Source organism: Microtus pennsylvanicus, chromosome 2, assembly GCF_037038515.1.
Source record: "Microtus pennsylvanicus isolate mMicPen1 chromosome 2, mMicPen1.hap1, whole genome shotgun sequence".
NCBI lineage: Eukaryota > Metazoa > Chordata > Mammalia > Rodentia > Cricetidae > Microtus > Microtus pennsylvanicus.
Genome location: NC_134580.1, coordinates 106,895,261 through 106,907,430, shown reverse-complemented (window position 1 = coordinate 106,907,430; position 12,170 = coordinate 106,895,261). Strand labels below are relative to the sequence as shown.

At 41.8% G+C, this 12,170-nt stretch overlaps 1 protein-coding gene across 2 annotated transcripts in view; it reads right to left on the bottom strand.

Annotated features, from left to right (window-relative positions):
* The window catches only part of Tmem87b (transmembrane protein 87B), a 42,088-nt gene extending 30,374 nt beyond the window's left edge, over positions 1-11,714 (bottom strand). The window contains exons 1-6 of one of the 2 annotated variants that reach the window (XM_075962116.1): positions 11,371-11,714; positions 8,165-8,225; positions 6,449-6,543; positions 4,137-4,268; positions 2,110-2,160; positions 392-482 (exon numbers count right to left, since the gene is read on the bottom strand). In XM_075962116.1, coding sequence (XP_075818231.1) covers positions 392-482; positions 2,110-2,160; positions 4,137-4,268; positions 6,449-6,543; positions 8,165-8,225; positions 11,371-11,535 — 595 coding nt within the window. In that variant the 5' untranslated portion in view covers positions 11,536-11,714. The remainder of the gene's footprint in view (positions 1-391; positions 483-2,109; positions 2,161-4,136; positions 4,269-6,448; positions 6,544-8,164; positions 8,226-11,370) is intronic. The other variant, XM_075962115.1, reaches the window with a different exon arrangement.
* Between the last annotated feature and the right edge of the window lie 456 nt (positions 11,715-12,170).

Genomic DNA, 12,170 nt, shown 5'->3' with positions numbered 1-12,170 from the left:
ATCAGGGTTTGGGGTTTTTTGTTTTTGTTTTGTTTTTATGAGGCAGAGTTTCTCTGTGTAGCCTTCCCTGTCCTAGAACTCACATCGTAGACCAGGCTGGTCTTGAACTTACAGAGATCCACCTGCCTTTGCTTCCCCAGTATTGGAATTAAAGGTGTGCACTACCATGCCCACAACAATCAGGTTTTAAAAACATCTTAAACATAAACTCATTTATCCCCATCTATTAAAAAAAGTTTATTAGTATTAAGCATCAAGTTTTAAGTCTTCAAAATAGATGTATGGCAACAAATCCATTTTTGAAAGACATGTTTTAAACAGGCAATATAGATTCACATTAATGATAAAAACTATAGAAAACAGAGAATGCATACAAAGGGATTAACTATACCATTCAAATTCCAGGTTGCATCTGTTTTTTCTGTTTTAATAGAAACGATGAAGATATGGAAGCCATCTTTCTGGGTCCTGGCTACAACATCCTGCAATAAGGAGAGTAAGACTTTGTTCTTTTAAACAGATTAGCAAGTGAGATACAGTTAGACACTCAACATCTTTAAACAGTTTTAGTAACTGAACAGATAAAAGCGAGAAGGAATGGCAGACAGTGGATGGGAAGACAGTCCTGCCAAACTTTTTCTTACCCTACACCCCCATACCCAGACGGGGAACAAAAGGTTCTCATCCTCAGTAATCTTCTACTACCTATACTGCCACAGGTTTCCCTTGGATTCTCATTCTATATTTTCTTTAATATTATCACTCAAATATTTTTTCTATGTTAGTCTTGGTAGCACATGCCTTTATCCCAATACTTAGGAGGCAGAGGCAAGTGGATCTCTGTGGGTTCAAGGCCAGGTTGGTCATAAAGCTTCAGGCTATCCAGGACTTCAGAGTGAGACCCTGTCTTAAAAGGAAAAAAATTTGGGCTGGAGAGATGGCTTAGAGGTTAAGAGCACTGGTCCTATCTTTCAGAGGACCTGAGTTCAATTCCCAGCACCCACATGGTGACCTACAGCCATCTGTAATGGATCTGGTGCCCTGTTGGGGCATGCAGGGATACACGTGGGCAGAACACTGTATATATAATAAATAAAATCTTAAAAAAAAATCTAACATTGGAATTCTCATATTTCATCCTAATATTATTGAGCATTCAATTATAACAAAATGTTTTTTAAAAATTGAGAGAGAAGTGAGATAATGTCAAAATTAAGTCAGACTAGCTAGAGAAGTTGATTCTGAGGTCAGTCTGGGCAGCAGTAAGACTGTGTCACAAAACAAAATTAAACTATAGATAGAATTGGTCCTCAGACTCCACAGGGAAAGGTCCCAGCACCACCCCAATAGGTTCCAAAATCCTTGAATGCTCAAGTCCTTCATATACAATGCCATGGATGTGCAGTCTTCTGCACACTTAAAATCGTCTCTAGGTTGTTTCTTGACCTAACATGTAAGTGCTATGCGGACAGCTGTTACGCGGATTGTCTAGAGAATGACATGAAAAATATCTGTAAAATCAATATGGCACAGTCCACACCATGGAGTACTTTCTTCCTTTCATGGCTTACTCTTCCACAAAATTAGATGGTTTGTGCCAGTCACTGCACTGAATGTCTTCCTATTAGATTTCTCTTTGGAATAGCTGAGGAAAGATGCGATCAGTATATACATGCTACATTTAAGCTCTCCTATCCCCAACTCAGTACCTACACATGACTCCTCCTGACCCTCTATAGTTCTTACTCAGTCTCTGCCTCTTAGTAATTCCCCAAAGGCCACAATTTCTCCAACCAGCTGTGCTATACTCCTGTTTTCTCATTGTATGGTGACAGCAGCAGCCCACAGCTATACTGTCTTGCACACTGAGAAATTGCATTTTTTTAAAGAAAAAAAACTGGCTGCAGAGCTAGTCTTCAAAAAGATTTTAAAACAAAAGCAGAAATAGTATATGTAAAATATATATCGAAACAAAAGAAAACACTGCTTTAAATAGTTTCTCTTTTTCTTTTCCAACTTAAATAATTATCATTCTCCAAGCAGCCATCTGATTGATTTGTCAGTCTCACTATAGTTTGTGCATATTGGATTTAAAGACAAAGGGTTTACCGTTGATCCTTCTTGGCTTGAAACATTTCTGCTGCCTGTTAGCTCTTTATTCTGAAAAAGAGTAAAACAATACCATTCTATATTACTGCAGATAATAATTCATTCTAAACAATGGATTTATTATCTAAGTTATCTAATTATAACAATTATCTAATAACAATCCACCCTAAATAACTATATTTCTATGGAGAAAAGTTGTTTTTAGTAACTAAGACAAAGCTTTAGAAGAAAATCGATTTAAAAGTTGAATATGAGAAAATAAGTCTCACTGTACTCTGAACATGAGTTAACAAAGCTCTTCTGTGGGGCTGGAGAGACAGTTCAGCAGTTAAGACTGACTACTCTTTCAGAGGACCAAGGTTCAATTCCCAGTACCATATGCAGCCCACAATTGTCTGTAACTCCAGTTCCAAGGGATCTGGTATCCTTACACATACATACAAGCAAAACAACAATGCACATAAAACAAAAATAAATGAAGTTTTTAAAAAAGCTTTCTTTAAAAAAAGTTCTTCTGCTTAAAAGAAAAAGTTCTTGCTTCCTTAATAGTGTGATTAATGTTGAAGAGTGGGTATGGTTAGAGAAATGCAGGAAATAAACAGGGGCTCTCAGTGCTAAAGCTCTGTAATTGGTCGAAACCTGCAGTTTCTGAAAACCACTGAGGCACATTTGTGTTCTTTTCTTATGTTTATTATGCTTCCAAACACATTTTTAAAAGAACTTTAAATTTTTTACTAAAGGCATTTTCACTTTAGAATTTCTAGGAAAAAGTAAATTATAATGATCCATAATCTCCCTATCTGCTCATATAAGAATTTCTATTGCTATGATAAACTCCATGACCAAAAGCAGCACAGGGAGGAAAGGGTTTAATTCTTACAACTCTCAGGTCACACTCCATCACTGAGGGAAGTCAGGACAGGAACCTGGAGGCAGGACTGAAATTGAAGCTATGGAGGAACACTGCTTACTGTCTTGCTCCCCATGACTTTCTCAGTCTACTTTCTTATAGAACTCAGGACCACCTGTCCAGTGTCCTGTACCACCACCCACAATGAACTGGACCCTTCCACATTAATCATTAATCAAGAAAATTCCCCACAGACTTGTCTACAGGCAATCTGATGGAGGCATTTTCTCAATTAAAGTTCCTCTTCCCAGATGATTATAGCTTGTGTCAAGTTGACACCCCTGTCGTCCCACCCCCACCCCCGACTGCACCACACCACCCCAAAACCCCAGGAAGTAAGGTATGACTGTTTTATTAACATTTATAAGACCACTTGCTGGGAGACAGAACAAGCACATAAGAATTGTTCAGGCAGGGGCTGGAGAAATGGCTCATAGGTTAAGAGCACTGGCTGCTCTTCCAGAGGTCCTGAGTTCAATTCCCAGCAACCACATGGTGGCTCACAACCATCTATAATGAGAAGGGATAAATGCAGGCAGAACACTTTATACATAATAAAAAAATCATTAAGAGGAATGTTCAGGCTGTTAAATGCTGGTGACAAGGCAAGAAGACCTTTGGTAAGGGTAGCAGATCACTGGTCTTAACAACACTGATAATCTTGACCAGGGCTCATATGACAGGATGCTGGGAGCAAAAGCCAGAGAACAGTGAAGAGAAGAATGAGAGATAAAATGGGAGAGAGCAGATCATAAAAACCTCTTGTAAGGTTGAAAAGAGAATGATCTGGAAGCATGGTGGTGCACACTTTTAATCCCAGCAATTTGGAGGTTAAAACAGGTATATCTGGGTTCCAAGACAGCCTTGTCTACATAGAGGGTTCCAGGTCAGTTAGGACTATAATGAGACTACCTCAAATAAATAAATAAAATAAAAAAGGAATAGAATATCAATTTTTTTCTTACATCCTAATGCACACATGCAAAAATTAAAACCAAGACTTAAAGGCAAACACCTTCCTTTCTGAAAATACTGACAAAACATTATTCAAGCTTGGCATTTGTATTCACTTCAAGTAAAATCAGCTGATTTTTAACACGGTGAGGCAGATACTTACAGTTAATGAGGGAAATGCCTGTAAATCACTGCTGCAATCTAAGTTCTCACTTTTTGTTGTCCAACAGTCTATGTTCTTGAAATAAGCACAGAAGTCCGCATCAGCATTAAGTTCATGTTTTTGGGACAGCTCCTATCCAAGGTAAAATTCTAGGTTATAATTTACTTCTACACTTTTTTTTTCTAGAAGAAATAAAACTTCATATCTAAAGAATGCCAAGAATTAATTCAGTTTGGAATATTTGAAAATATGCAACAAAATAAAATACCGAAGATAAAAAACTATTAACTGTGATTCTAAGTATAGCTGAAGTGGCCATACCATTTTAGCCATTCCAATGTGTTTGTACCCAGTATCAAGTGCAATCATGGTCTTACTATGAGGAAAGAGATGAAGACACTATCTTAGGTGGGCCTGGAGCATAGCTGCCTGGGAAACACAAAGAGACTGTCTCAAAAAAACAAAGCAGTAGCTGGGATTAGTGCTATGCATCTTTAACATCAGTACTGTGGAGATAGAGGCAGGTAGATGTCTGAGTTCAAGACCAGCTTAGGTAAATTCCAGGAGAGTCAGAGGTACATAATAAAACCCTGCTTCAAGATAAAATAAAAATCAATATGCTATCACAAAGAAATAGCTTCTAGAAAAATAAAACATGCCCTAGGGCTACTTCTATTTTATCCTATATATAAAAATGTCACAAAGAAAGAGAAAAGTATTTACTTACAAAGACGTAGAAAGCAAATGGTAAATAAACCAAAAGCAGCTAACCTAGTCTAACGCTTCTGGACCAATAACAGAGGACTAAGGTAAGTCACTAACACAAGCGCCCCATCTTCCAAGAATTGCCTCTCACAGACCAAATACAGCACAATTGGAGCAGAGCAAATAAAAACATTGTCTCTGGGACACACAGGGAGACTCTGTCTCAAAAAACAAAATAGGTGGAAATAATGGCACACATCTTTAATCCCAGCACTTGGGAGGCAGAGTATCTCTGTGAGTTTGAGGCCAGCCTTGTCTACAAAGACAGTCCCCCATCTTGAGAAAACAAAAACATAAAAACAACAACAAAAAATAACTGATCATGGCTTATGAAACAAAATAAAAATTAATGTGTCCATAATGTTGCCTGGGATCAATAGAAAAAAATAGGAAAAACAGGGCAGCTCATTCACAAAGGAAAACACTAAAAAATATAAAAGAAAACTGGAAATAATAGAATCATTGTTTGGCAATTATTAAAACAACTGATTCATAAGGCAAGACTCATAGAATGCTGCTAAAATAAATGGATAGATATTTGATGAAAAAAAAAAAAAACCCGGGGGGCTGGAGAGATGGCTCAGTGGTTAAGAGCACCGGCTGCTCTTCCAGAGGTTCTGAGTTCAATCCCCAGCAACCACATGGTGGCTCACAGCCATCTGTAATGAGATCTGGCACCCTCTGGCATGTGGACATACATGGAGGTAGAATGTTGTATACATAATAAATAAATAAATCTTTAAAAAAAATAACCCGGACATTTACATAGCTATAAAAATACTGTCCTATACACCAACAAAAAGCAGTAACTCTATAGTGGAAACATCAATAAGTACTTCCTCTATCAACTGTTTGAGTTAGCATCACCAAACAAAGGACAATTCGGTATTGTGTGGGATGCCTGCTAGAAGTACTTACCTGGAATCTGATCGTGAAGAAGTAGAGCTAGTCAAATTGAAGGACATTTGTTCTAAATGAAAAGCCAGAACTAATAAAATAGAAACCCAACATTACTCAGGATAGAAGCCAAACATAACAGAGAAGGCTTCTAAGCAATTGTCGTAAGACCCATCAAAGAGCACCTTGCAAGGGGCTACAAGGAGCACCCCCAATCCAGAAGAGGAGACTCCATCCTTAGCACAGACTCTTTCCTCCTCTCTGCCCTTCCTCAGATGTTTCCACTCTCCTCAGCGACTGACTTGAACTCACAAAATCTACTTGTGCCCCTAAGGTTCTGGGTTCCTAGCAACTCATTGTTTGAATAATGAGAAACTTCAATTTCCTTCTCAAATTAAGTTGACTTGTCACAGCCCTCCCACAAGCCTGATTTAAACATTGTTTTATAAGATACCTCATGAGGAGATTACACAGCTTATAGTTTTGTCAAGAAGCACGCACTTTCATTTATTGTCTTAAGTCACAACATCAATTTGGAGCATTTCTCAATTGTGAGCTCCACGTGTACCTCCTCACCTGGTCCTCTATCAAATCCTCTTACTGACAATCCTTCAGAGCTTTGTAGACACTACAGACTTGTTTCCACTCACCTCCTCCAGCTCAGGGTATTCGTTGTGACAGGTGTGATACTTCAAATGCCACTCTATGGTAAACTTCACAGGTGCAGAACAACTGAACGACTTCACTGTTCAGACAAAGAGTTTCATTGTACATTAATAACAGTCTATATGGACTTGAGACTTAAGAGTACTGTTTGAAACTGGCTGTTTTAATGCTAACAGGAGTAAAACATTACCTAATTTCTCTAAATCACTGAGAAGGATAAATAAAATGAGAAGGATAAATTCATTAAATTGTAACAATTGGCCAGAACTTACTACAACTATTCAAATGTAAGTCCTATGTTATAATCAACTAAGCATCCTGGCTTGCTATGCTATGGCCTCTCTCAGTCTAACATATTCTCTCACTTACTCATCCAGACCATGCTGAATAAACTCCTTGCTGTGTAGCACAGAAGGCCAGCAGCTAACAAGAACAGCTCCTTCTTATGAACTACAATCTGTTGGAGTTAACAAGTGGGTGCTCTGTGAGGATGAGAGGCTGAGAACAGGCTGTCAAGGGCACTGGACACCTGACATGACCCATGATCTAGGGCTAAGGCATGTTACCTGGAGGAAGAAAAGCAGGCTAGTCAAGTGAAGCAGTCAAGCCTAGTCTAGTTGTGAGTCTAGACCAAGGATGACTGCCTGGATACAGGTCACACAGACCGAGCAGTCTGACCTTTAGTTTGAATACCATAAAGCACCACCAATACTTAAAAGTTCTAGATGGCATGATTAAGACTGAAAAGGGTTAGATCCAAAGCCAGAGAAAGCTCTTGTTGGGAGTGTCTATGCCACTACAGCCGACTTCCAGAGCAATAACACAGAGCAAATTATCAGGAAAGGGCAGAGAAGCCAGAGCATCTTTCTCCAACATAACCTCACATTTAAGAGCAACTCTGTAGAACGTGGTGGATGATGAGTACCAGAAGGTGAGGATCACTGAGTATCATCTTTAAAGGATGGTAACCCAAACAGAGCCCACAAATAAGGCTGATAGAATTGAAAAAACTCTACTGTTATACATAACTAAGCCCTGAATGAAACTAAATTCTAAAAAGTTAGAATCAGTTAAAAACAAAAAGTTCAGTGTTGTAAAATATTATTTTAACTAGTCAAAGATGTGTTACATTTGTTTATGCTGCAGAATATTACTTTAGCTGTGTAAAGGTGTGTTACTTTTGTTTATGCTGTATTTGTTTAACGAAGTAAGGATGTGTTGCACCTGTTTTACCTTGCCTTCCTAAGGCATCTAATTGGCCTTATAAAGAGCTGAATGGCCAATAGCTAGGCAGGAGAAAGAATAGGCAGGACTGGCCAGCAGAGAGAAAAAATAGGAAGAGAAATCTAGGCTTGAGATAGAAAAAAGAACCAGGAAGGAGGAGAGAATGATGGTCAGACAGGCAGACACCAGCCAGTTAGACATAGAGAAGCAGTGAAAGTAAGATTTACAAAAGTAAGAAAGGTAGGTAACAAGCCCCAAGGCAAAAGGTAGATAAAGAAAAACAGGTTAAAAGAGATAGCCAGAAATGTGCCTAAATTAGGCCAAGCATTCAAAATAGTAAGTTTCTGTGTCATAATCTGGAAGCTCGTTGGTGGTCTAAAAGAAAAAGCCTGGTAAAATTCAGCTTAATGTATCTTACATTAGTTCATATTATTGGGTTCATTTATAATATGTCAGAATTGTATTAGTATACTTACCAGAAAACTTGATATCAGTAGAGTTAAACATAGTTTTCCTAAATATCAAAGGTCCTGATTTCTAAAATGAAAAACAAATACAGAAATATCTTAGTTAAAACTTTCTTTCTCTATTGTTTAAATCTAGTTTCATCTTCTAAATACAGCACTCTAAATCCTGTGACACTGTCTGAGCAGAGTGATTATCTTTTAAAGTTTCCACATCTAGCTTTTGAGTCAAGACATTTTAAAACCATAAAACTGGGGCAAGAGAGATGGCTGGGTGGTTAAGAATGCCTACTGCTCTTACAGAGGACGTGAGTTCAGTTACCAGCATCCATTATCACAAGGTTCACAACTCCCTATAAATCCAGCTTGATGTCCTCTTCTGACCTCTGCAGGTACCTGAATTCATGTACACATTTTCCCCTACCCCTATACACGTAATTAAAAATTAAAAATAAATCTTTAAAATGTAAATTAATCACATCTCTTGCTCGCTTACAATCCCATTGCTATGTCTATTTCCTAGTTATCTTCAGTAAGGATTGGTGTAGGAGGTCCTTCTTTCTATGTGTTGCTTGTATTGGTTAATGAATAAAGAAACTGCTTTGGCCTGATAAGCCAGAACTTAGGTAGGTAGAGAAGACAGAACTGAATTCTGGGAGGAAGAAAGCAGAGTGAGAGAGGAATACCATGGAGCCACCTGAGTCAGACATGCTGAATCTTTCCAGGTAAGCCACTGCCACGTGGCAATATACAGATTAATAGAAGCTAGAATAATTAGCAGTTCTGCCAAAATCCCTGTAATGGCTTTCTGTAATTCATATCCAAAACTACCTACTGATAATCCCAGGTCCAAATCAAACCCCAAATAGATGGGGGAAGGGTATATGTCTGGCTCATGATAAACAATTAAAAAAAAATCCAAGTTAGGTGACAAAATAAACACATTAGTTTAAGTGCTCCGAGCTGCACTTAACAGAAGTCCTGGCAATTCTGCGCCTATGAACCATAGTGCTCCCTCATGTGGAGCCAAATGGCAGCTGCGCTGTATAGCTGGCTTCAAACTCTCCTTCCTGAGGGAAGAGGGCAGTCTAAAGCTTAAAAAGTTCACAAGGCTGACAACAGTCCGCCTTGAAGTTACAGGAGCAGGGAACAGTTGCTAGGGTGGAGTAGCTGCCTGCAGGTTGTAGCGTGGATCTTCAGTGACATAGCTTTCAGTTCTTACCCACGCCAGGAGCACCCTGGTTCTTATGAGGGACCGCAGTGCACTGGCTGGTCCACTAAGCCGGACTCCACAGTTGCCACTTTCATTTGTCACCATCCTATCAGAAACAGTCTCAGAGGAAAGCTACATGACAGCTACCAATTTCAAGACACAGCTTCAGGATGCTCTGTCTCCGTCCTGGACTGTAAGGCTAAAGTCTAGTGACCTTCGTTCCCCACCTTCCAGAACTTCATTCAACATAAACATCCACAATTTCCCACAATGCTATTGTTCCACACCTTTTCTCACAAAGGAAATAGCTACTCGCACCTCCCTGGTCAGGATTAGGCTGGCTCCATCGGTACTTGAATACTAGTATCCCAAGAATGCTATGATGTACTAAGTATCTACTCATAAATGTGTTTCCCACACTGTCCTAGCTCCTTAAGAGAAAGCACTGTATCAAAAGTTCATCTTTGCAAGAGTAATGACCAATCTAGTGCATGGCATACAGCAGTGCTCAATCTATCTGCTGAGTTTTATATCCAAAAGAACCTTTTTTTTTTCTTCTGATGAACTCACAAAACAAATGAAACTCTCATTCTTTCTGTTCTAAAAGACAAATTCTGACGAGTCAACTTAAGAAGAAAATAATCAGCCTGCTTATTGCAAAGAAAAGCTTGCTGATGCTCCTGGTCTGAGCTAAACAGGAAATAAACTCTGCCTGACCATAGCAAATGATAATCAAGAAACAAACTTCTCTGCTTGTCAAAAGAGCCTGTCATTCTTCCCCGTGGGAGTCTTACTATCCAAAGTATGCTGGGCAAAGATCTTTACAGTTTTCACGTAGCTGATTCGCTTGCAGTGCTTTTACTTTCAGTTTACAAACACTGGCTTGATTACATTCACAGCAGAGGCAGCAGGAACTGTGAATCGTGCCTCAACAAATGTTTTTTATTGATGAGAAGTTCAGCATCTGGGATGGGCAGCCCCTATCGCTGCTAAGTCTATATAACACGGGGCACCGACTCAGAACGATCTTAGAAGAAATGCTACACTGAGCCAGGATACAGAAACAAGCCTACGTTTGACCCCCTCCGTAGTCTTGGGTTCGGACATCTATGCAGCTTCTGATATTACATTTGGTGGAGGAAGAATAAAGTTCATCTTTAAAATTTGGACGTCGTTCTAGTACACCCTAAGCAGATCTGGGTGAGTTATCTGACTCTCGAGAAACTCTCAGAGACAATGTCGCTTCCCGACATCCTGTCTCTTTTTCAAGACTTTCTATAATTCTTCTGCCCCTGTATTTCCCCCACATCATCTCTTAACCACACAGAACATCAAGTTCTCTACTGGCCTGCCCAGTTAAGGAACTTTTCACACACCCAAAGCCTCCAGACTCGCCTTTGAAACACTCCTAAACACACACCTTGCCCCGCCCACACACGCAGAAGTCCCTCAAGTATGATAGGAGCGCTAAAGAATATGCGGAAACCCCAGCAAGAGAGGCGAGGTGACTGTGTGCAAGAGTATAGGGCATATTAAATGTACGCTCCAACAGAAGGGCTGGGCAAACCTCCCTGCGGCCTTGAGCAGTAATCGAGCCGAAGGGTTCGGTCCCAACGCTGTCGCTGGGAATGCAGAGACTGGGGGCTCTGAACTGAACAAATAAAAGCATGAGCTAGACACACTGTGCCCGGTACAGTGAGAGGCCTGGATGAAGTCGGGAAGAGACGCACGAGCAGCAAGAGCGTTTGGAAGGGGAAGCGGCCTAAGCACCTTGGGACCTTGGGATCGCTCTTTCCTGAAGCCCACGTAGGGCAGAGGAGGGGACGCTCCTTTCCCAGAGCCCACCCTATACAAAAGGCTCAGTAAACCTGTCAGAGGACCCACTGCCGGCTCGACAGAGCTCCAGTGAACAAGCCCCGAGGCCAGACCGGTGCGCGGGAGGAGCTACCCTGCCAGGGCCCAGTGAGTCCGAGGAGCGCCACGCCTCAGCCCCCACGGTACTTACGTTATTGACCGTCCTTGTCCAAAGCCCGAGCTCAGGGACGGCTTCCACGGCCGCCGGGGCCCAGCACAGGAGGCACAGGGCGACGCGAAGCAGCTGGGCCCCGGCAGGCAGGCGGCACAGGAGGCCGGGGGCGAAGCAGGGCGGAGAGCCACAGGCGGCGGCCATCTTGACGCGGAAGCCGCACCTGCACTCCCGGAACCCGGCCACGCCCCGGGGCCGCCCCTGGCGCAGCTCCGCCCCTGGAGGGACGGGCCCACGCGGGAAAGCGCGCTGGAGCCGGGGGTGCGGAGAGCGAGGAGGAGCGGTCAGAGTCTGAGAAGCGGGGCGGAACCCCGGAGGTGGCTTCAGGGACAGGCCTGGGAGAAACCGAGGAGCGCGGAGGGGGAGGATGAGAGTCGGGAGACGGACCCGTGGCACAGGAAGGGGCGGGGCCGAAAGAGGAGGCGGGGCCAAGAGCTTAAGTAGGGAGGGTTTATGATCGCGGGGCGCGGCAAGGAGGCGGGGTCTTCCCGGGTAGGGGCGGGGGAAGGCAGGGCTGCGAGGAGATTAAGGGGTCGAGTGGGCGGAACTAGAAGCTGCTTGGTGGAGAAGCTTGAGTATCTGGAAGATGGAGGCGGGGAAAGGAAAGGGAGGAAAAAGAGGCAGGGCCTGCAGGGAGGCTAGAAAATAAAGGTCTGGTCTGGAGGATAATGGGATCTCTAGTTAAGAATTGGCAGAAATGAAGATCCCAGAACTGGGAGGTTGGAGGATCGTGGGAATTCAAAGACAGCCTAAGCTACATAGCAAGCTTGAGGCCAGCT